Genomic DNA, 24,684 nt, shown 5'->3' with positions numbered 1-24,684 from the left:
CACATCTAAATACTGAACTAAAATACAGTGTATGAAATGGCATGGGATGTTAAAAATTAGTTGCTCTTAATGAGGGGAATGAATCATTCTCATCAGTACGGAAAAGATGCTGCCAACAGCAAGCACTGCAGTTCTCAGCCAAACGAGGTTCAGATCTGAAGTTTAGACAATACTGATGGTCACCGAAACTTCATTTAACCAAAACAAAATCATCAAAACATCAAATACTATCAGCATTTAATGATTTGACCAAAACAGTAATACCTTACACAGATGACAACTGGTACTTCTGCAAGCTATTTTAAAGGAGGTTATTGCTGCTGTAAACTGTAGTCAACAGCTGATAATAGTAATATTGATTCTTCCCCCCCCCCTTCTCCAAGTCATTGGTTCTACCATAGCCAAGCAATAGCACTATGAGGGGAAAAAATTAAAAAATCAATAATTCCCTGGTAGTTAGCAACACATTTTCTGTAAGACTTTGAGCAGGATGTGCTGCGATAGGCCTGTAATAAATATAGAGCTGTGGCAGATTTTCATAGAATTAGATATCAGCTTTCCATTTTCCATCTTGATTTTTTGCTAGTCTCAAAAAGATCAACTGCTTCTCTCGATGTATAAGTTCTATACGGAAAAATATTATAGCATGCCCTAATAGCTTGAGCAAATATCAGAAAGCTACGTTTGACTCCTGGCAGTTTGGTTTGATGTTGCTAGGCTCTCTGTAGTGTATACACTAGAAATAATTTCTGCTATATTATACTCTACCCAAAAGTAGCTTTTTGCTGTGCTGTTGCAGCTCCGGTTTAGTAGTCTGTGTGCAGAGCAGTGATAATTTAATGCCAGGTGTGCACTAAAACTGTGCAGAGCTACCCCCTTGGCTTTTAAATCTGACTCTGATGTGTTTCAGGTGATTTTAGTGAAAAGGAAAAAAAAAACCAAAACCTGAATGAAAATAGGAAGCAAAGGAATCATACAAACAAAGGTTAAGAGGAAAACCCTAATTCCAGGAAGTTCTACTTCAAATAGGAGCAGATGGGGGACCCATCTGGCCAGGCAGAAATGTGCCAGGCTGTGCATACTGAGAACAAGTCCATGCTCCAAGATCCACCTCCAGCCATGAGCAGTCTTGATACTAGGCTGGTTAATCCAGTAATTAATTAGGAGAGATGTGTTTCAAGAGGGAGGCTTGAAAGAAGAATTCGAAAGGGAAGAAGGTGGTGGACACACTGGCTGCAACAGTCTGGACAATCTCTGTATGTGGGGATTTGTGGCATGAGCAGAAGCATCATCGGTCCTCTGGTCTTTTTACTCATGTGCCTCTCATGGGAGCTTCAGGTAGAAAAAGTAGTTTCGACAGGAAATGTCTGAAAATGGATAGCTCTTATTTTGCACAGAGGAAACTTCTAATCCGCAAAACTGCAAATAAAGTCACTACATCTGAAGATTAAAACTTGTGTTCTTGCCAGGTTTTGCCCTCATCTGTCAAATGACTAGGCTAAAGTAAACTTGAAATAGATTTTCATTTATTTTTCATCTTCACTGTAATCCAAAGACTGCCCTGTTAAAAGCCTTCCGTAAATCATTTGGTCAGTTTTTCTCAACAAAACAGTCCTTAAGTAATGCCGTATATCAGCCTCTTTTTTGACGTTTTCATTTTTTCATCTTGACATCTTCTCTTAAAAATAATACAGTGTTTGTCCTATTATCTTTTTTCAGACTGAGAGGAGGGGGGAAGAAGTCATCAACTCTCTCCCCATCGTAGCAATTGGAGTATGCGAATCAAAAATGCACACGTTAGTCTGTGGGTTTCTCTCCAAGTTTTTCTTTCAGTCTTAATGTCCAGTGTCAAGAAAACAGGTGTGACAAGAAACTCGGATTGCTACATCAAAACTGGCTGCTAGAAATCACATTGCCTGTTCTCTAAGGTGCACATTCTCTATCAGATTCCTCCCCAAATGCAACGGGGATTTAACTCTAATCTGACTGACATGAAAAAGTGCCTCTGCTACTATCCACCACATCATTTGTGTTTGGCCTTTGTAGGCCACGAAAAACTCAATGAGATGGTTCTATAGATGAAACAAGTGAAAAAATGCACTTTACCACTAAAGAGGACAAACTTTTTTTTATTCTTCTAGTACTGTGTGTAAAAGCTAGTTTGTTTGTAGAGGTGCATGCAGTTATTACTTTAATTTGAGCAGCAGAAACTTTTTCTTTTTCTTAGGTGTCCATGCTTTCCCGTGATAGTGTGGTCTTCTGTACAAATGTGTCAATTATAATTGACTCAATTAGAGAGGAATTAGGTGATTTATCAGAAGTGAAAATTCAATGCTAAAGTAGTATGTGCCTCTGTGCAGAGGAATGTAAAGCTTGCATGGGTAGGTGTGGCAGGGTGCTGTGCTGGCACGTCCACGTGTTGGTGGTGTGGAGTGACTCTACAGATGTAGTTGCTGAGGTGTCTTCACAACATTAAATATAATGTCAGGGCAAGTAATGTGTCAACCAGTATTTGGCAGAACCATGTTGCTACAGACATACAATGTGTTCTCTTCAGTGGATACTGTCAATCAGTACAGCTGATGATCCAGCCCCAATATATTTACAGATGAACCTGACAAATTTTGTACAATTATATTGAACCTCAACTTTCTTCTTTTTCCTTGTTTCATCTATATGGCAAGTAGCTTATTATCTTCAGTGTAGTACTAGTCTTACATCTGTTTGAGTCTGCCAAGCTCTGTTCTGTGATCCCAAGGGCTGGTTTAAGAGTTCGACTCTTAGTAGAGGCAGTCAAAATCCTGAAACTCAAAATCCCGAACCCTGTGGCAGCCAGAAATCAGCCTCAACATATTTTCCTGCAATTTGCATGTGCTGCTATGTTATGATCTTATTTAAATTTTACTTGAGGATCTCGTGGCTGTATGTTTGCTTGCAGCTAACTTTGTATTCTAAACCACTTCTCCTCCCAGTGCTGTTGTAGGGAACGAATAGGGATGTGTCTTGGATACACAAAAGCTTGCAGGCTTCCTTCTCTGTGTGAGAGTTTACCAAAGCTGACATCCTGAAGAGGAAAAAAAACCACCTCCCTGTTGAAACAAGCTGGTGGAAATATTTGGTAGGCTTGTGAAAGCAGGCATGCAGAACCACTTTGTCCCAGAGGACAAGAGTGCAGTGGTTTCAGTGCTAGTGGGCATGAATAATTAAAGGGAGAAAGAGGGTATCTCTGATGAGGAGAGCCACCTGAAGGGACATGTGAGGGAGGTAGGGCCTTCTTCCCAAGCTTGGCTTCAGTCTCTTGGTGGCTGGACAGGTTCAGCCCCATTGCTCCATGGGGAGTTTCCTTTCTATTGCCACCACATGCCTGGCTGCGACTGTGCCCACCTTGCCCTGCACTTGGGGACCTTTTTCCCTGTCGTGAGCGCTCTGATCCCTGAGGGAAGAAGCCCTCCCTTCCCTGGCCACTCTTTTTAAAGGAGTGACATGCAAAAGTAGGTAACTTCTGTGTTAAAAAAAAAAAAAAAAAAAGTAAAAGCCAGAGGACAAATGTCAGGACCACTTGGTAGATGTAGCTACAAGACTAGCTATACTGAATATTGCTTATCAAGGCAAATTCAGCAGAGTTCAGAATGAGCCTCTTTGTAATCTGTTAAATCATTAGGAATCCCTTCTAATATAGTCATCATCACTGAGCCAAATAAGCAAGCAGCCAGAGACAGAAAAGCTTCTATCAAACTTAGGTGGATCAAGGAACAGGACAAAATCCTCTTACACTGAAGCAGGACACCTGATGTCTTTGTGCAGTTGGATTTTTTGTACAACCAATCAGAAATAAATACAGTTATGGCATCTACAGGCAAGGGCCTTCAGTGCACAGAAGAAACATTCTCATGAAGTTTTCATATCTAAACAGACAGGAAGGGAGGAAGTGTGGGTTCCCAAAAAAGGTTTCACACAACGCCTTTTCTCTGTCAGTAAAGTGAAATATAACTGCTATGCTAAAAGATTTTGCAGCAGCAATTTGCTTTGAATTGCAAGCATAAGACAAATGTGCTGTACAGGTCTTGATTCCTCAGCTGTGAAGGTGGTAAAAAGGAGAATGTTCTCTGGTCCAGAACAAAAAGATATTTAGAAAGATCTTGTTTCAAAGCTCCCAAAACATCTTAACACAAATGGAGATACTCTGCATTCCCTGTCTTGTTTGCATGATGTACTACCCACTCACTTTCCAGCTGTACAAGTACCACTTTCTTGACCACCAAATTTTTGATGTCATTAGAACTGTTGTTATGTATCTCAGCTCTTGTAAAACAGTTCAGTGTTGCTAGACTTTTCCTTCTACAAGGAACTGTATTTCTTCTAGGGCATACTTTTTTTTTTTTTTTTTTCCTCTCCAAATATGCCTTTCCTTAACAGGATCCCACCACACATTGTGTAGATAAATGTTTTTGTAATGTAGTATCATCAAAGGCAAGGGGATTATAGCCTTTGACCTCAATGGAGGAACTCTCAGCCTGTAAAACAGGAATTACGTCACTGATATATCAACCTGGAAATAACATATGATTCAGAGCTGAGAATCAGAATCCAGAGAAAATGCTTCTCATTTAAAAAGTATTAAAAAGTTGAAGTACATAGAAATATTTGAAATGCTGCGTGAGAAGGAATTATTTTTTTAAAGGTACTTCTGGTTTATATTATCCAGAGCATCTCAATGGAATAGCTTTGTATTAATAATAGCTCATCTATTATGTATATTGCAATATGCCTAACACAATTGCTGAAGTAATTAGGTGCTGCTAATTCTTCTCTTTCTTTTTCTTTCCTCTCTGAGCAGGTAAAGAGATTAGGAGACTAGTTTAGAATAAAGTATACATTACACTACAGAATTCCCACAGATTAGCAGCATCAGCATGAAGTTTCTCATTTTTCTACTTTTACCTAAAAATCTGTGCTGCTCTTGAACTCTTCTTCTATTCTGTCTCCATTTTAATGCCCACTGACTGCACTGTATCATAGCATCATTGCATTATTTATTTTTGATTGTTTAATATTTCACCAGAATTCTATTCTTCAACTTACTTTAATATAGTCCTATTTTAAAGATGCAAAATAAGGAAGTTAGGGAATGAAGAAGTAGATGAATTTTGAATTTTTAGTTTGAAAGTTCTGAATTAATCTGGATTAAAGAGTCCTGACTTATCTTGTCTATAATACACTGACCAAGTTTTGAGATGTCTTTTTGTCTGACAGATATTGCATAAAGCTTGATTATTAATAATTATTTTAAACCTTTCGTAAGTGTTTGAAAAGACACTGGGAAAAATACAGAGGATTTAGAATTAAATCCGTGAGGCTTCAGCTGTTTTAGATTTTTTCCCCACTGTGCCTCCATAAGAGATTCCCTCTGTTAACTCATCACTAAAGCAATCGTGTACTACTTAACAGAGGTGCTATTTTCTACTTCATGTGTCTCCCTATGAATTGTGCAAGAGGCATTAGAGAGCCTTGCCTTCCACCAAACACATAAAAAGGCATAGCAGAAAAAGCTTTACTGATTTATAACGTTCTCTATGCATTGCTTTTCTGGGAGGGAGGGAGGGAGAGAACTGGCAGTGGGTCATGCTGCCGAGCAGAGTCTGCAAGGACACAGGAAAATCTTTGCTAACCCCCAAAGATTTTGAATAGCTCCGTACAGCAGTCCTCATTATCATGAACACATTTTTCAGGCATTACTTAGAGATAACGTAAAAGAAACACGCCACAATGTCTCTTTCCTCTTCCTCCCCTCGGCTCTTATGTCCACAATTCCCAGCTCGAGGGAAGGAGGGTGGGGAGCGAAGGCCAGGAATGCTCTAGGAGGAGGCAGATCACAAACATCCTCCCAGATGGCACTTCCCACTGCACCTCCCAGCCCCAGCTGTGGGTTTCCTGGGCTCTGATGGCAATCCCACTGGGAAGAGGGGTGACTTTTCACCTATGATGAGCAGCCTCGTTCCCCTGACAAGGAGCTTATTTCCAGAGAAGTCCTATGGCACCAGCAGCCATTCCACAGCTGGACAGGGAGTGATCAAAAGTAAGCAGAAATGAAACAAAATGGTTTTTGTCACTTGCCAGGCAGGTGACATTAAACTCTTCCACATCTTCTAGTGCTTGATCCATGTAGAGGATCCCTACAAACAGCAGCCTATGTTTAGGCAACTGGATCAAGCCATGTGTCTGTCATCCTTCAAATCTTGTGTGCTGTGAGGACCACAGCAGCTGAGAAAGTGTAAGTGCAGTGGCAAAAAGCATATTTCTGACTTCTAATATTTCTAGGTTCTGTATTATTCTCCCGTGTGCAATCGTTAGGTTATGTGGCATCAATGCAGATTTATTTTAGCTTGCTTGGAGGAAAAAACCAAAATAAACAAAGGAACTGTAAGGGGACACAGAGTCTCATCAAGAAAGCGGAGTACATTGTGTTTTGAAGGATCCTCCGTCTTCCATTGTCATGGAGTTCAGAATCGTTCTCTCCAATTTCAAACAAAATTGAATCTTAACAGTTGCTGAGTTGTGTGTGTGATGCACCGTGGGTTGTTTTTTCCACATGTGCCTGCAGCTCTATGGATTTCTCTGTTGGGCCTGGCCCTCTGAAGAACATAATTGGGGGACTGCTCTGCTGAAATGCTGTGCTCTGCTTCAAGATTGTTTTCATTTGGGGCAAAAATTCAACCACTGACATTATTAGGCTGAGCAACATAAGGCCTAAGTACTAATCTGAGGTTTCTTAGTCAGTTCTTGACTTCTCAGACCTTCACTGTTTTGCCATCTGCTGTAATTGAAAATTGCCTTCTGCAACCAAAGGGAAAATCTAATTTCTCAGCAAGCCATATGGGGTTATTAAGATCATTAAACCCTGGTATGCCATAACGCCTGGGCCAAAAGGACTACAGGGCATGTAAGTATTGTGTGATTCATTTTATAGTTTCAGGCTGCAAGTTAGGAATTATTTTGATGGCTATCTTATGATGAAAAGTGGTGGTCAAGTAGGTTACTGCAGATGTTGCCTGGTGAGGTCAGTCCATGGCATGTTTGTTCAGAGCTGTGACAGATGAGAAGTGGTTTTAATAGTGTTTGATCACAAAGGGTAAATCTTTTGTATCAGTCTGACAAATGATCAGTACCCAGCCAGTGTCTTCAGTTGTGCCAGTGATGCTAAAGGAAGCCTTGAATTTTGATATTAAGAAACCAAAGAATACAATTTCCACTTCTCAGGAGCACTCAGACTTGGCTTCTCATGCAGGGTCTAAAGTTGATGATATAAATGGTACTCCTTCTCCTTTCTTAAAAATGCAAAAGCCATTCCTCTGCATATGCCTGTTCTTGAAAACTTTAAAACTGAGCTGCTGGAATTTTTCTGTATTTCTCTAGTTATGATATTTTGTAAGATTTCTTCCTAGCAAAATTCACTTCTATATATTTGATACAACTATGTGTGAGATTATTAAAGCTGATTTTTGGATAATAAGGCTTCAGAAATGAATGCAGGAGCTGTGAAATTTACATGAAATTAAAGAAAGAATAGTTCAGTAAATGCAAATAAATGCAGAAATTAATATTTTAATTTGGATTCATGATTAATGCCAAAGGATTACCAGCAAACCATTACAATGTGGTGATGACATAAAAACTCAATGGGAATCAAAATTCTGTATGCATTAGTTAACTGATGGCAGTAAGCTATTTTTAGAAGGAGAACTCACAGTAATTTATTTCTTCTTTTTGAAAAATATAGCTATTGATTATATCTGAAGTTTCATCTTTATGATAATTAAGTCTCAGAATATTTTATAGTCGTATACTATTGTATCAGTTCCTGCATTTTACAATGTGACAACTATGGTCAGTAGATTTATTCCTATTCAATGAATTATATTGAAAATAGGCATTACTGATTGCCGTTTTCCTTTGTGCTATGTAACTATAGGAGTTAAGAACAAATAGTTATATGTAAGAAAGAAAAGCGAAGAATTTTTCCCTCCTTCAGTTTTCCAGTGATCTCAATCTGACTGCATATATTTTCTCTGTAGGTCATAGGTTTCTGTAGTTGTGGTTTCTGTTTTAAGATGACTGAAATCAAAGCATGTCTGAAGAGGTTTTAGTTTCTGTAGCACCTTGGTCAATGCATCTTAACATTTTGAAATCAAAATAATCTAAAAGAGGTAAAGAAACGTCTAGTTATATTTATACTGTCTAAATAGCTTCCTTATTTTAGTGTTCTTGGACATCACAGTTAGAATAAGAGAGTGAGCATTACCATTTTTACAAAAGTTGGGAATCCAGTCAGACTTCATATATATTTTTTCTTTTCTAACATGGTCTTTGAGAAGCCATGAAAAACTGTGGTTGTTTTTCAGTTTGCATGAGAAGTTCTTCTTTTGATTTTTGCTGTTGTTGGGTTATTTGGGGTTTGTTAACAGGAATCTCACAGTCCTCCCCACTTCCTATGCTTTGGCTCCCCTAACAGAATACTCCACCTGAGGGAATATAGGTCGTGTCCCTGCTAGATGTGCACTTGGAGTGCACCTAATGTTCTCTAACCACTCATGGGCATTCAGGCTGTCAACCCAGAATGGTACTTTGGAGTCTGGAGGATGCACCCCCACAATGTGTGTAGGCTCCAGGTAGGCATAGCTTTACAGACAGAAAAGCTTAGGAAAAGGGTGGGGATGAGTGGGGATGGGAGATGAAGACCTCATCGTTAAGTCAGGATCCTCAGACTTCCTATGGTGTTGCGTATAGCTAAATGAGCCCGCTGCCACAACAGCATCACATTTTGATACCAACACGTTATTCTTCACCACTGTCTCTTGTGCATTAGGCATAAGCATGTGTCTTCTCTTGTGTTGTAACTACTCTTTTGAAGTTATATTCATTTGAGATGTTTGTATGAAAAAATCCTCACCCTGCAGTAATTGCAGTGTCCATCTTAATACATCTCATACAAGGGAAAAAACAAATGGAGACTTTAACGATGAAGTGTTGCTGGCAGAACACACATGTGCTAACAGAAACTATGATTAAAGGCAACACAAAATCCAAAAATACCCAGAAAAATCCTAACTCATCTGAAACTAATGGGAATTTAATTTCCACCATGTGCAAGTTTTGTTTCCGGATTCTTTATGCATTGCTGGTGGTGCTGGTCTTTGATGTGGATTGCAAGTGAGCCCATGAGGAATTATGTCATGAAAATAATTTTAAGTCATCCCTGACCTAATCTCTCTGGAAAAAGATCAAGAGCTCATAATATCATTACTGTCATATAAGGCTGAGAATGTTTATATTCGTCTAGTTTCAATATTAAGGGTGCCCTGAACTGTGTATGTGACTCACCTGCAATATCTTTACCTACTGCATTACCAAAGCAGTAAGTGTATACATGGCTATTGTGGCTTAATGTCTCAAATGTTGAGAATTAGTCCAATCTAAACATCAGTGCCGTGTGTATTTTATTGATTCCTCTTTTCTTATTATTAGACTGATTCTTCCTGCACAGGATTTATTCATAGTCATTGTTTAATTTTTGATTTCAGTCTCAGCAGTGTATCTAATCAATATTTATTTTTACCTGTGTGAATGATTCAGAGCATCATCAGGCTTCTTCAGTTTTAAGTAGCAGGTTACAAGCTTTGTCTCAATAAAACTGGCAATACTGGAAATATCCTCTGCAGATGACTTAAGGGGATTGTCTACAGCAGCACCTTTACTGCAAATCTGTACAAGAAAGAAAAACATTATTTACTAATATTATAATACAACTTTTGTTAGGGAGAAATGATTTTTGTAACTGATAAATAGAGAAAATTGACTTCTAAGTAAAATACACCCTGAATTTAGTTAAAGTTAGTGCTACAAAAATCAACACAAATACATGTTGAACATAATATAAAATGCAGTGTCATCTTCCTGGAAGGGATAGTCAAGAAAGCAGGTAATAAGCTGAAAACTAAAAAGACTTTTAGGAAAGAAACTATGTTTTTCTGCATTTTCTAAAAATAAAGGCTCAACTTCAGATTCTCAAAATCCGTGGCTGTCTTCAGATTGAGGTCGAAGGAGGAGTCTCAAACACAACTATTACTAATTTCAGTAAGTCAGTGGTGAACTCTGCCTTAGGCTCTGCTGCCTTTGTCCCACAGGTAGGAAAGAGGGTGATACAGTGCAAGGAAATCAGAAACTCTCCCCCTTCATTTAATGGGAGGATTTGTCCTTCCAGAAAACTGCTATAGAAAGTATTAAGGATGAGATCAGCCATCTTTCTTGTCTTCCTGAGTTGTATAGAATTTAGCAAAGAGAAACATCGTATTTTCTGTTTAAAAAAATACCCTTTTCCTGATAGATATATCACCTGCTGTTTATCACAGCCAGTAGCTTTCTCATTAATAATGTTCTACTTAATAATGTGTATCATTAGAATTAGATAACCCACAACTCCTTAAAGTTTCAGAGTCCTCAGCACTGGCAGATATGCAGCACTGAGCAGGACCGCCTTTGGTCTCAAACCTTTGTTTTATTAATCTACAGGCAACCTGATTTTGTAACACCAGAGTAGTAAAAATTAGCTTTTAGTTCTTAAGAAAAGTCAACTGTAAGCAAACAGATTAAGTCTAGAGCCTTGTCTTTAAGGACAATAACCATATAGTGCTACTCATGACAATGCAATTGAATGTCCTTTGCTTGGATAAAGATCCCTAACAAGATTGTTTAGTGGCAATTACTTCATCTAAGTGACTTCACTGTGAATTAGCTTTAAAAGTAGTTTTCTAATAAAAGTTAAATAATTAATATTTATCTAGGGTGTGTGCTTAAATTCTTGGATCACACTGAGACTAGTGCTGAGGACCCTTACAGCACTGATATGCAACTGCAGCCTAATGTGTATGAACGCAGCCTCTATTTTAAATGGGGTATAATGAAGGAACCCTCCCTTAAGTCCAGTTTTGGCAGTCACCAAAGCTTTGCAGTGGATAGGAGGAGGATCTGGCCTGTTTGTCTAGCTCTTCATCACTAATGAGTTTAGTTAGAATAACTAGGTTTTTTTGCCTACATGGCTAAAATTCCGTGCTTGATCTTTAGGAGGTGCAATGTCAACTCAGCAGTTTGAGATCTCTTTAGAAGCTTAAATCTGTCAAGAAAAAAAGCTCTTCTGTATATGCGTCATTTTCTTCCTGTGTGTGATCCTTAAAAGCAAGAGGGATTATAGACCACATCCACATGTAGCACCTACAGAGCTAACCCTGTATTTAAGATTTCTGTGCATTGGTTAGAGACCAGCTCAGTTTTTTACAGGCAACAAGGGTCGTTCAAGAAAGTGTCCCCCTAGTTTGGGTGTGATAAATATTTTTTTCTTTCACGTCTCTGCTGAATGAAGTTACATAGTGTATATAATAACACCCATACATTTAAGATTTTCTATCATGTTGTTATCAGTAGAAGTTATAAATCAGAAAATTCATCTCTTTTAACTTTGCTCACGGTACCGTATATATCTGTTGAAGTGTCTCTCTGGATAAGACATGCTATATATGTAACTAAAAGATCCAGAGAATTATGTTCACATCAGTGAACATAAAAGTATCATCAAGTTTTTCTGTAATAACACTTTTGAGCTGAATTGGCCATGCTGTGACCTCTGTTAAATTTATGGGAATGAGAGATTTGAGGCTACTCCCTGGACTTTCAAGTTCTTGAATGATTGGGAGAAGAAAAGAATCATTTAGGAATCCCTTCAGTATAAAGTGCTGCAATTCAGTTTCCTCCAGTCTTATGGCTTGTATGAAGAGTTATGTTTAGACCTGTGTAACCTCTCTGTTATCTTTGACAAAAACCAAGACATGAGTCTCTGTAAACCACATCTGAACAGATAAGGATTCAGAAAATATGTTTAAATACAGTGAAGATTGGGTTCTGCCAGGTCTTCTCTAAGACATATCAATGTAAGAGTTCAAAGAAACGAATAATAGCTCAATCTTTAATCTCACAGCATCAGAATAATATGTCAGGATAACATTGCCTGTGTATGTGAGCATCTAGGTTGTATACTTTTTAGGTCCCAAACTCTCCTGATTTTGGGGTAGCATCTCTGCAGTGGATCAATGCATTTGAGATAGACCCCTCCACAATAACTCCATACAAACAACAGTGACATGCACCAAAGATTCAACTTAATTTTACAGAAATGGCTCCTTATGTACTAAGCAGAAGAGTTAAGAATATACAAAATAGTCTTAGTGTCTGGTATTAGTGAGGTGCACAATTAAATGTACTCTCTGGTATAAGGGACTTCTTTGGTAGCAACATAGACACCACTGGAAAAAGTTTCTGCTGGGCGAAGCACCTCAGTGCAGCCTGAAAAGCACATCATCCGTTTTCCAAGCTCTGATGGAGATCATACCTTTTGTGTGTGGTTCTTCACCCTTTACTGTATTTTGCTGTCCTTTCTGATAAAAGGATTTGGCTGTGCAGCAGGAGAAGGACTGTTCCCTTGCGTTGTCCTGTCTGCCACTGAATATTGAGTCTGACGGATCATTTCTGGGGGTTGAGGCAAAGACAGTGCCAGAAAGCATCTGAGAAAGGTCAGCTGGGGAAGTTCCCAGGGGAGAAGGTAGGCAGGAAGGAGACAGTCAGCTGATATTTTGCAGCACAGGTGAGGATGCGGAGAAGAGCTGTAGAAAATCTCACTGTGACTTTCAAAGGGGAAGAGGTAAACGAAAATTTCCTAGGGATCCAAAGCAGCCTCTGTAGATACAGTTTGTTATAACTTTGGGAAACCCTGCTGGACTGAGCGCAATCGAAGAACAAAGGCTGTGCCATGCCCAGACATAATGAGCAGGGAGGAGATTTGTTTGCAGTTTTCTTGTTTCACCCAGCAGTACTGAGTTTTCTTTATCTTGCTGGTCTGCAGTCCGATAACGCTACCTTTGAAGATCAAAAGAGCTGTTGGTGTTTTTGGAGTGCTTTAAGTAAAAGGTAAAAGCAGCTCCATCTCACTCCTCTGAATACCTTAAGGTCTTGTCACAAGGACATACAAATATAGATGTGGGCTTGGAGAGGCCGTTATGTTTTGTACCATTGAGGGTTTCTTTTTCCAGAGCTATGTTACAGAATTTTATTTTAATTCCAAACTGGGAAATTTGAGGGTATGCCTTACATTGAGCTGTTGGTCTGCAGAAATATTGCCGCTATCTTAAAAGGTTATAGTGGCCGTGAAATTGAAGGAAACAACAAAAACATTTGAAGCTTTACAGCCAATCTGGGGTTAAAAACCTGCAATATAGAATTTTATGTTCTTTACCATCACTAGCAAATCTAACTTTCAGAATTAGCCTACCTGAGAGTACCTCTATCAGTAGATAGGAATATTTTTCTGGAAGTAATGTTTAATTAAAAAATTCCTGCCAAAGAATATTTATATTTTCACAGGGGCCCTTGTTACAACCGGAGGCCATAGTGCAGGTTTTGTATACACGCATCTTTTAGAAGAATGCTGAATTATCCCATTCAGTGAGTCACCAAATATATAAATGAAATGTAAGGAATGAAAGCGTTACCTGCAATTTTTGTACTAGTGCTGAACTGACACTAATTATGTTATACCTTCACCGATAAAGGAGGTTTCACTTGCAACGTGTAGGATCCTATAAATATATTTCTGAAACCACAGTCATATAAATGCTTGTGATAAAGTACTTTGTCAAAGGTCACAGAACAAGTCTGTGACACTGTGAACTTAGCATAGATCTTGTGGTGGTATTAAGGCTTTAATTTTGTCAGTAGCAAGCAAGGAAATTTTATGAGTAAAGACCTCCCAGGCATTAGCTAATAATAAGAGGAAAAGATCCCCCCATACCCACTGTGGCTTTGGTAGAAGACCAGTGGAAATGCTGCTCATTAAGGCAGCTTCCTAGTTAGCATATGTGCAGCTTGGAAGAAGAAAATTAGAGCCCTGGTGATCTGTATGTTGACATGTTGGAACTGTTTTCACTGAAAACTAAGTGAAAGGTTCAAGTGTAAGAAATTGGCAATGGTAACAGTTTACTAATCACTAGGATAGGTTTGGTGTATGTGGAATTCAGGAATATCGTTTGCCTTAAAGAAAAAGTTGTCCCATAGATATCCATCTAAGTGTATGGATATGATACACATTTGAGAGCAAATTTAGCTTGGGAAAACAAGTGAGTTTGGTCAAATGGTGTGTGGCAACACGATTCTTTGGCAATTTCCATGAGGTCACTCATGCCTCTGCCAAACTGAAAGGGTTAGGAGTTAGTTTGAATTGTTGAATTGAACAATAACCTGCTAGCCTTGGTGGAGCTGATTGCTTGATTGCTTTGCTTTGGCTTTTTTTTTTTTTTTTTTTGGTTAGCAGAGAAATGTTTAATCATGCCTCTCCTTTTAAAGATAACTTTGTGGTTCTCCCTAGAGAGGCTAATCAGAGGGACAAACCTGAAAAGGCAAGAAATATTTAACTACTGCCTTTTCTTCTGACTAGCCAACAGTCCTAGCCAGATGCCTTAACTTCAGAGCCGTCCAAGTAATCAGCCTGGTAACGTCACTGCATTGCACATCAGGCACCTGGCAAGTTGAACACCAACTGCATCCCAGAAAATGTCTGCTAAGGAAGGCTACTTCTGAAAATAACTTTCAAAACCTGATAGCAAGCCTCACACAGGGCTGAAGACAAACTGCTTTTTGTATATTGCACTGTAATCCCGTCCTTGCAACTATTAGGCACTATCAAAAATACGGCAGGAAACCAGCATAACAAAGAACCAGTTAACGGCGGTTTTGTCTCAGTAGAGAGGAAAAAAAAAAAGTGAGCATGGAGAATAAAAAGAGAGAGGATTTTCTCTCAATGATATGATTTCATGCAGCATAACTTTCCAGCTTCTATTCAAAGTCATACTGACATCTTGGTATGCAATTTCAGTCAGCAGAGCAGGAATTGTATATAAAACCCCTGTCTTTATTGTTAATGAGATTTGTGTAAATAACTTGCTAGAAAACATATTGGAAATATATAATTCACTACTAAATCTGAATGCAGATGTTGGGTAAGAAGAACTAAATTTACAAGGCTTTCTGAAATGTGCTCTGCAATGGGTAATTCAAATAATATGTACGTATGATATTTTTGTCATATTGGCTGTGCTGTGCAGAGTTAGCACTGGATTCTGTAACAGTAATATGCATGCTGGACACATTTGCTATCTTGGGCATATTATTGGTTACACAGTACTGGCTGAGAGCCAAATATAACTCAGATATGCTGTTATGACAAAAGATCCCTATTTCTATTCAGAAAACCACTGTTTGTCAGAAAAGCATGGATCTGGTGAGTATTGACTTTCCCAGATGAGCTTACCAGCCTGATTGCCCCCACAGTGGGGTCTGGTGGGGTGGGATTCAGGCTGCTCTCCCCACATTTCCAGTGGGTTTATCTTAAGCCCTATCTATGTCTAGGCTTAAATTCCTCCTTTGGCTACAACCAGCCTTTTTGCAGGAACCAGAGGTATGTGGAAGGGATTTGGTGATCAGGTGGGGCAGAATGTTAGAGAAGTTCAAACCTAGATTTTATGCTTCCTAAAGGCTGAAAGGCCTTGCATATCTGTCAATGTTTTGGCCTTTTTTGGAGACCTCACTGCAGAAATGAGATTTCAAGTGCCCACCAAATTCAGAGGATACAGCATTTCTAGGTGGATGCTGCTTTATAAAAATAAACTTGACGTGAATCTTTCCCTCCCACAGAAGCTAACGATGTTCCCTGCAGCACTCCTAAGCCTAAGTCATTCCTGTTTATTGGCCCAACTTCAGATAAAGGCTTTACCTCCCCCCAGTGCAAACTTAGGGGTCTTTCTCATATTGTAAATAATTTGCTTTGGAAGCATTAAATCAGGAACAAAGGTTTTAGAAAAATATCATCTGTTTGACTTCAGCTTAATCTGTGTGCTGCACTATAAATCTGTGCCTCTCATTACCAATCCCTGTTTTATGGAGTGTTCCTGTTATCAGTACTGCCAGGGTGAGAGGAGTAGTCACAGCAGTAAAAAAAAACCCCAACCCCAGAGCTCTCCAATGAAACATATATTGTGGAATCAATATACTACAATAGTTTCCAAGGAACTTTATATTCTGTACAACATACTGAAATCTTTATAGATTGCCTTTGTAATACAAAATTTGTCAGTCCTCCACTGTGAGACCATCCGAGATCAAACCAAACCGAGGATGGTGTAAATATTCCATGTGAAAACCAAACAATCAGACAAAAGTCAAAACTGATACCAGTACCTCCTCTTGATAGGATTGTAGTTCAAAATGCCTATTGGACTTTGAAGCAGGAGCATCAGTCTGTTGATAGTGTTCACAGGAGGAGCTGGCCAAAATGAATGTTTTTTTGGAGGGAACTGTCAGCTGGTGTGATGTGACTATATTGTAGCAAGATTTTGAGAGCTGTCATGATTGCTTGGAAAAAGCAATATAATTTCAGGCCAACTAATTTAATCCCTTTGATGCCAAGAGATTTGCTAGTGCTAAGTCCAAACACCAGAGATATCTCACCAGCACTTTTATTAAGGCAAACTATGTGAAAGGTTCACTTCGTTTTGATGGACAGGATTATTAGGGAAAAGCAATAATTTGCTGAAGCCTTATTTTCATTTTTCTGGATATGACATTAAAATTAGCTGCAAGGCCAGCTCTCCCCTCTCTCCTCACCTCAGGATGGTGTGGATTTGGTAAACTCCACCAAGAATCCTTTCAGCAGTATTGTCAGCATTAGAATCACAGCACATATCCATGCCTCAGGAATAAACAGAAATAAAGCTCTTCCCTAAAGTAACCTAACCAGAATTCATTCCCCACTACTTTTTTATTGTTTGGTTCACCTCTGTAAAGCTTTTCAGCATTTATATTCATTTTACACTGTCAAAAGCTGAACAGGAGTAAGATAACAAATGGTTCTGGTAGCAGCTGTCACCACCTACTGTCTGTGTATGCCTGTGTGAATCTCTAAATGGAAATAAAGTACTTTAATAACACATTTTCTCTAAACTGTCCTCATGGATAAAGTTACTCTCAAATCAGTCCATGAACACTTTCCAATTCAGTGCCCACTTCAGGCTGAATCTCTCTCTCCTCTTCAGAGTCTATGTTGGTATGCAGCAGGATGATTTAAAGACATTTTGGATAGAAAATACTTTAACAGCACACCTTCTGTGACTGCTGCTTGCCTGCATTAGCTGCTTTTGGTGTTTGAACCTTCTCCTAACTTGCCTAATTTTCTTGCCATAAATTAAGCTGATTGTCCATCGCATTCTTGTGCTGTGCTGACTCTAGCCTGAAAGTGCCCAAAGCCACAAATTAAACACGAATTGCTCTGCCCTCCCTGTTCCAGTGTGATACCTTCCAGGAGCAGATGGCAGCTGGGAGGATAAATACCTCCAATTTTTAGGGCCTGAACATAAAAGAAACTACACTTTGAGTGGGCTCTGAGGCCCTGCTTTACACTGAGAGAGGTGAGGTAGCATCACACCTTTGTGTTTATCTGTCTTGGGTATCACAATGCCTACGATATACGCGGGGACCTGTGGGGTTCACGGGCCTGAAGACTTTTAGCTGTCTAGCTTTCAGAGAAGCCCTTTGGATCCAGCCAGCAGTGACATGCCCTAAGCCATGCATGATGTGGACTGCTGAGCAGAAGTCTGAGCCTGTGACTTTCAAGATGGGCTACTTCCTTCTCCAAGGCTGTCTCCATTTTTTGTTCTCTTTTTTTCATCTTTTTTTTTTTTTTTTTCCTTGTGTTACCTCCTGAGGAATCTTCTACATGGACCTTGTCTTCATTTCTCAGTGACTATAAAACATGATTTGCTTGTGTTTAGGTCAATGAGGCTTTTGATTGTAAGTGACAAGTCGTAGGTGACTATTATTTTTAATCAAATATACTGCTTAACATTTACCAAGTATGGAGAAAATATTTGGTGATTTTGAGCACTTATCACCTCCAGGTAAATAATTTAATAGCATGTGAGGAAGCCAATTAGAGTTAATTAGAAATTGACTGATCTGCTTTGGCACTAAAATGATTAGAAAATGTGGCCTTGTCCTTTCCGGAATAGGGATTTTGCTCTTGTACACACACAAGTGAGGACATACATTGTTTTATGGTCAACACATAGTAGTCCTTTGAGGAAAAAAGTACTCTATAAGCCAGATATGTAACAGCAGTTCAGGCAAGAAGAACCAGGGCACAAATCCTTCTAGACAGATAGCTGTGCAGTTCCTCAGCTTTATTTCATGGTGATGGGCATGCTGGAAATGTCTAGGAGATTAATAGATTCAAATTCAGTGATCAAGAAATGGGAGCATGTCCAAATGGATCATTATAACAGATTCCCACTCTATCCCACAAGCCAGATTTGAGCCATCTGTAAGCTTCGTATTCCTGGTCTAAAATCTTCTGCAGCCATAAAAGACAATAAGTATCAGTAGAAAAAAAAAAAAAAAAATCAATTTCTCAGCTTTGCAGCCTAAAAATATAGTGATGTGACTATAGGGAGAGAAAAACTGCTGATATCAGGGACACTTTTTTTTTTTTTTTTTTTTTTCCCAGCAAGTTAACTGAGCAGGCCATATTTAGGCAACTACTTTGTTATTAGATGTTAAAAGAATATTTCTAGAGAGTAAAGTCAGCATCTAACATGCAGGCTTTGGGTGATCAGTGACCATCATCTTTGATGTTCTCTGTCCAAGACTTAGTGTACTCCCAGGAAGTTTCTAGAGTACATGTGCTGATGATAAAGATAGATAATTTATGAGTCTGATTTTTAGCTCCAGAAATGTGATGCTAAAAATAAATATTTAGCTGTTCACATGCTCTCCCTTGAGGACTTTCAGGGTGTTAAACTGTATCTAGTCCTTGCGCAATTCTTCTTGGTGAGAGGGGATAGAGAAAACTCTATAAAGTCCCACTTTCTACCCCTTTCATTCCAGTGAATGACCAGGAATTCCAGTTTCTGTGCTCTGTAAAGAAAGGGACTACATATTGTTATACATTGATCACTTCTTGGACCTCATGATCCACCTGCAAAAAGAGACAATGTTGGGGAGGAAGGATGAGCAGAAATGTGGCTGTGTCCTAGTCTTTTTGGACCAGCTAGCACTGATCCGATGGTCACAACAGGGAGCACATCCACAGGTCCTAATCCTGCGGTTCCAGGGACTGCCCTTGCAGCAATGCCTCTAAGCAAGCTGCCTATGCTTTTCTGATGTGCTCAACCAGTGGATAGACTACTTAAGATGAACCTCTTTGCACATATGTATTTATATAGGAAATACTAATTTTTTTGCTTCTTATATTATGATTTTGATGGAAGGTTTGGTTGAACCATGCTGCCTAACTCTGTATTGGTATGTAACTATGTCCACAAGGCACCACTGCCACAGCTGCTGTCAAAATATTTGTTTTTTGCAGATATTGTTGCCTGGAAGAGGGCACATGGTCTTGACAAAGCCTTCTCTGCAAGCAGTGAATCACAAGGCAATGAGCCACAGGAAAGGTTAATCTAAAAACTCAAGGTGCGCAAAAAAGATGGCACTAATGTTCATCTCCATGCCATAGGAACGGTGCCCGTAATAGCCATCTGTGGAAAATGGAGATATTCCAGCTTGTGGAAGGTACCACAACAGCACTCTGGTGAATTAATCACATGCTGTTCGAGGCCTTCACCTCACACGCGGGATGCATTTCATGTCTCTGAGATATTCTGCGCCAAAAGCTGTGTGCCGAGATACTGTGGGCTTCTTTCTGCGCACAGCAGTCATGAACCTTTCTCATTTATTTTTTAATCACAGGGGAGGATTATTTTCAGAACAACAGGGCCTGAAATTTAGATGTGTGCAGGTTTTAAACAGGCTGATGTTTCTGAAGTCTTTTACGCTTTCTGATACTAGGAGATTAGTTTGAGACAAGATCTTTCGATCCTCATAAAAGTTTAATGTTATTTTGTAGCTAAGCTGTTAATAATTGGCTATGGATTTTATAGATATATGTACATGGTTTCCACTGAGATTTTAAGCTAAAGAGTGATTTCTCATACCCTTCATATCCCAGTCCAGATGTTCAAGTCCTATTTCCTTACATTCCAACAGATGGATGCCAAAAATTTAGGGAAATTTACAGTGTTTCTCAAAATAGTATATATAATATAGTGTATTATTGAGCTAGGAGGTAGAAGAGTGAAGACTTTTGCCCCAATTTCTTCAGCTTTTTTCCTCACTAGCAACAGAAAGTACTTAATTCTTAAGCTCTAATGGTGAGAGTTCTCCAAGGGAGCATTATTTTTTTCCTCTCCCAGGCCAACTATAATGCAGCTGACTAACGCCAAGTCCCTCCTGATTAATTTAATGGTAGCTAAATAGTGCAGAAATAGTGAGAAGCCACCATTTCTTCTCCTGATAACACTGCCTTCCTGATGTCTGCTGTAATCAGCAGCATGCTGTCCAACATATAAAAGTCTCTAAATTAAACAAGCATTTCAATTTTCCTTTTTGACTAATAATTTTCTCCCACCCCTCCCCAATCCAGTAATTTCAGTGCTAGACTTTCAGTACTGCCTGTTATTTGCATATCTGAAAAACAACATGATGTAGAGAAGAGCCCAGAAGTGTATGATGTTTGCAATATGTAAGGTGACGCTAACTTTAGTGATACTATTCGAATTTAATGCTATGCACACACTTTTCCGGATCAGGGTGTCCAACTCAAAATGTTGTAATGTCAGACTAAAGCTTTGATTTCCTTAAATCTGAAAAATGTCTGTAAACATTCTGCACCAGAAACCATAACTTTGAATTTCCTGACCTTTGAGCTTGTTACATATCATGTGTCACTTCACCCATATGAAATGCAGAGGAATTTTTGTAGTTCTTCGAAAAATGATGGACAAAACAACCACAGTTCCAATATATTAGCAGTTTAAGTTTTCCAATTCTCTCTGCACCATCTCCAATTTGTCTATGTCTGAAGAAACAGACAAATTGGAGACCATGAGAAGGAAGCAACAAAAATGATGCAGAGGTTTAGAAAACATGACCTGGGAGAAAATACCAAGATGATTGAATTTATTTCATTTAGGAAAGACTGAAAAGAGATATGCTAAGAGGTTGCAAGTACAAAGAGAATAGGGTGGTTAATTGATCTTCATGTCAAATAAGAATTCATGTGCTATTTTGCAGCATGGAAGATGTGGAAAAACTTTCTATCAGCCAGCTAATACAGATGAGAAGTCCCTCTTACTGGAGATTTTTGAAAATGGAGTACAGAAGTGAGCTTCAGGGATATTCTGGTTTTTGCTTCTGAGGTGAGCTGGATTAAGAGACTGCTGAAACCCCTAGTCCTACAGTTTGGTGATTTCCCAATCACTCTGCCCACAATCCCAGGAAGGAATTATTTAATCTCTGTTTATTCTTTCACCAGGATGTCTAGTACCTAGCCTTTCCATTTCCTCTTAGGAGCAGAAAAATGCTCCTTTCCTCTCAAGTGACAGCTGTTTTTGTTCCCATCAAAGCTCATTTCTGAATGTGTGCATGTGAGGGGGAAATTCTAAAAAGGATGACACTTTCAAATTTTACTCACTCACTGCTATAATATTTTTTGTTTTAAAATAAAATGCCTTCGATATTGTAGAAAAAAATATGAAGAGGACATTTGCTTGTCAACTGCAAACCTCTTATGTTTTACAAATGCTTTTGAATTAAATTTGGCAGTACACCACTGAAACAAGTGTAGTTGCACCCTTTTTCAGGATGTCAAGTGCATAGCTGAAGTGATTGGGGTCAAAGTGGAGATAAAACATTAGAGTCCAGAAAGACCAGCTTGCAAGTCCTCTATTCTAATCACCAACCGTATTCCTGTAAAATAGGAAGTGTGTCTCTTTCTTAAAATTTCGAGAAGCAGACACTAGCCTTTAAAATCTTTACAGCTACTAAGAATGATTTTTTGCATCACGTATGATAGAAAAAGTCAAGCCCTCATCTGCACAGTAAATGTTAGCTGCTGGGTTAATTGTGAGGATATAGGGCATCTTTCAACTATGCTCTTGGAGATACCGTTTGCAAAACGCTCTAATGCTACATCTTTGAAAGAAGCCTTTGCCTGTAGAGTGCTACTATTTAACAGGTTTAACATTACTAAAAATTGAGAGCCTGATGCCATTATTAAATTTCATTCTGCACACAAGCAAACAGTTTATCATAGTCTGTTCCCAGCAATTGTAATCCAATTTTTGTTATCTTATATTGTTTAAAAAAGAGAGAGAAAGATACTGTACATCAATCTGATAAAAATGTTTAAATAACTGGTGCTTTTTTGTGATTATGTCGGTTTTATAGCAGCATTATGGAAACACGACAGGGTAACTAAAATCTGATTACGTCTAAGTCCTTGCCCATTATGTGATTATTATGAACCATGACTTCTACTGGCACATTATGAATTACATGGTCATAATACAAGGGATTTCCAATATAATTAACTGAGATTAGCAGCACTAGAGAAATCTGGGAATAATGATACAACTTTGAACAATCAGTTTTACTGTAAATGCTGCTAGCTCTGGCTTCCAGGAAACAGGAGGCTGGTGGATGTAACCGTGACCTACCTGCTGGGGTTTCCTAAGCCTCCTTTCTCTTCCCTCCCCACCGTGAAATTAATTGCAACCTTGCCAGAGTGTTATAAACTCCCTCTTTTACTCTTTTTCTTTTCATATTATACTGATAAAACTCAAGGCTGGCTAAGATTTCAAAAACGTCAAAGGTCTTTAGATACCTCCTTTTGGGGAGACTCAGCCTGAAACTGGAAAAGGCTCTGCTTTTGAAAACACAGAAATAACTATCACTTATTGAAGAACAGATTCTGTCATGAAAATCACAGATTAGTTTCAAAGATCACAGTCGAGGTCATATTATTTCTTTAGTGTCTCAGGCAGACAAGAAGTCTTTCCACAAAAACTGAGCTTTTGGACTCTTAGCTGCCAAAGAGAAAGCCATCTGTGTCCAGAGGGGGTTGCTCACTACTGGACCTAGCCTTTCTCATGCAAAAAGAAAAGGATTTCTACACAGATTTGGCTTTAGAGAAAAATGGGAAACAGAGTGCATATTGGAAATGCTGTAGGGAAAAAAGACTAAAATAGACCTTTTGTTTTAATGAAAGGATTAAATATTTCACCAATATTTATGGACAGCTGGGGTACAGTGGGAACTCCCTGAATTATTGAGATATCATTTGTTCCTGATAGAGCTGGGAATAGAGAGGTGCATTTTTTTTCACTCTGCGGGACTTAAATTTCCTCCATACGTAAACACAGTTGAAGACTTAGAGAAAAATACAAAATTACCTGAGTTTTTTTTGTTCAGGTCAGTGCCACCCTTCTCCTATGATTTATTTATAGCTCTTAATTTTCAGATTTCACGTGAAATTGCATCTCAGGGTCTTTATTAAACCATGCCCACCCCAGGTTTGTGCTCCTTGTTCACTTTGATATTATTACATCCCATCAGTACAATGACAACCTTTCATTTACTTTGCTATGGTGATCGTACTTCTTTAACCACAATACCTGCAGTGCTGCAGAGAACTGCTCCACAGCTGCTGAGTGGTTGTTCTCCTTGTAGCAAGTGCTAGCTTTCTGGAGGGTCATCTGAAGCTCTTTGTCAATGTGAGGCAAAGCTCGTCCATTAGCTGTGCTCTGAGCAGCTGCTTTTTCAGAGTCCCCATGCACCGATCGTGTGCTTGTAGATACCATAGGCTCAGCAAACTCGAAGGAAATATCCTCCTCATCAGTGTAGACCAACTCCATTTCTATGTCCATTAGTCTTTGCAGAGGTATATGACACAGAGGCGTTGGGTTTAACTGATTGCCATTCTCTAACATTGTTTTTAATTTTTTCTCGGCTGGTTTTTCACTGTTTTCTGATTTCTGTTTATGGCTTGCTCTGTCTTTATCATTATTATTTTTTTCATTCTTTTTCTCTGCCATTTTGATTCTCTCCATTGTATTTTCTGCTGCTCTACTCCCGAGGTGGATTCTGAACATTTGCAGTGCTTCTGGAATATAATTCAATCTGTTTGCTGCCACATTTGACTGCTTAATACTACGCATTTGCTGAAAGGTTTCATTCCTGCCATACATGCTTATGAGATTTTTTTTTGGAAGTCGGTGTTGCTTTTCTGATGCTGTAACTTGAGCAAAGAAAGAGTCCTAGGAGAAAATGTAGAAAAGTTAATAATACTCAAATGTTGCAAAACCAAAAAAAGCATGCAAATCATTTCTCCACTAGGCATACTGTAGGCACCATTATGAGACAAAACTCTTCAATAGTTAGTACACAGAATAACACACTAGCTGCTACACAGAATATCAGACTAGGTGCAAGATTATTTTCTCTTTCCTGTGTAAAAGTTTAAGGCCACTTAAAATAATTTTAAAAACTCTTGATAACGGATATTTGTTTGTGTAAAGTAATGCCACTGTGGCAGTTTGTTATAGCTCCAGTATGAAGGGAAAATCTGACTTTTAATCAAAAGAAAACCAATGAAAACCCTGTGACTGATTGATTCACGTTGTATGTTGTTATGGGGTGCAA

At 38.8% G+C, this 24,684-nt stretch overlaps 1 protein-coding gene across 1 annotated transcript in view; it reads right to left on the bottom strand.

Annotated features, from left to right (window-relative positions):
* Window positions 1-24,230, bottom strand: part of SPATA16 (spermatogenesis associated 16) — an 83,833-nt gene extending 59,603 nt beyond the window's left edge. The window contains exons 1-2 of the mRNA XM_074912097.1: window positions 23,658-24,230; window positions 9,614-9,759 (exon numbers count right to left, since the gene is read on the bottom strand). Of these exons, the coding sequence (XP_074768198.1) occupies window positions 9,614-9,759; window positions 23,658-24,230 (719 nt within the window). The remainder of the gene's footprint in view (window positions 1-9,613; window positions 9,760-23,657) is intronic.
* Window positions 24,231-24,684: the final 454 nt, after the last annotated feature.

This window comes from Athene noctua, chromosome 8, assembly GCF_965140245.1.
Source record: "Athene noctua chromosome 8, bAthNoc1.hap1.1, whole genome shotgun sequence".
NCBI lineage: Eukaryota > Metazoa > Chordata > Aves > Strigiformes > Strigidae > Athene > Athene noctua.
Note: the sequence above shows the minus strand (reverse complement) of the source record. Positions and strands in the feature narration are given on the sequence as shown.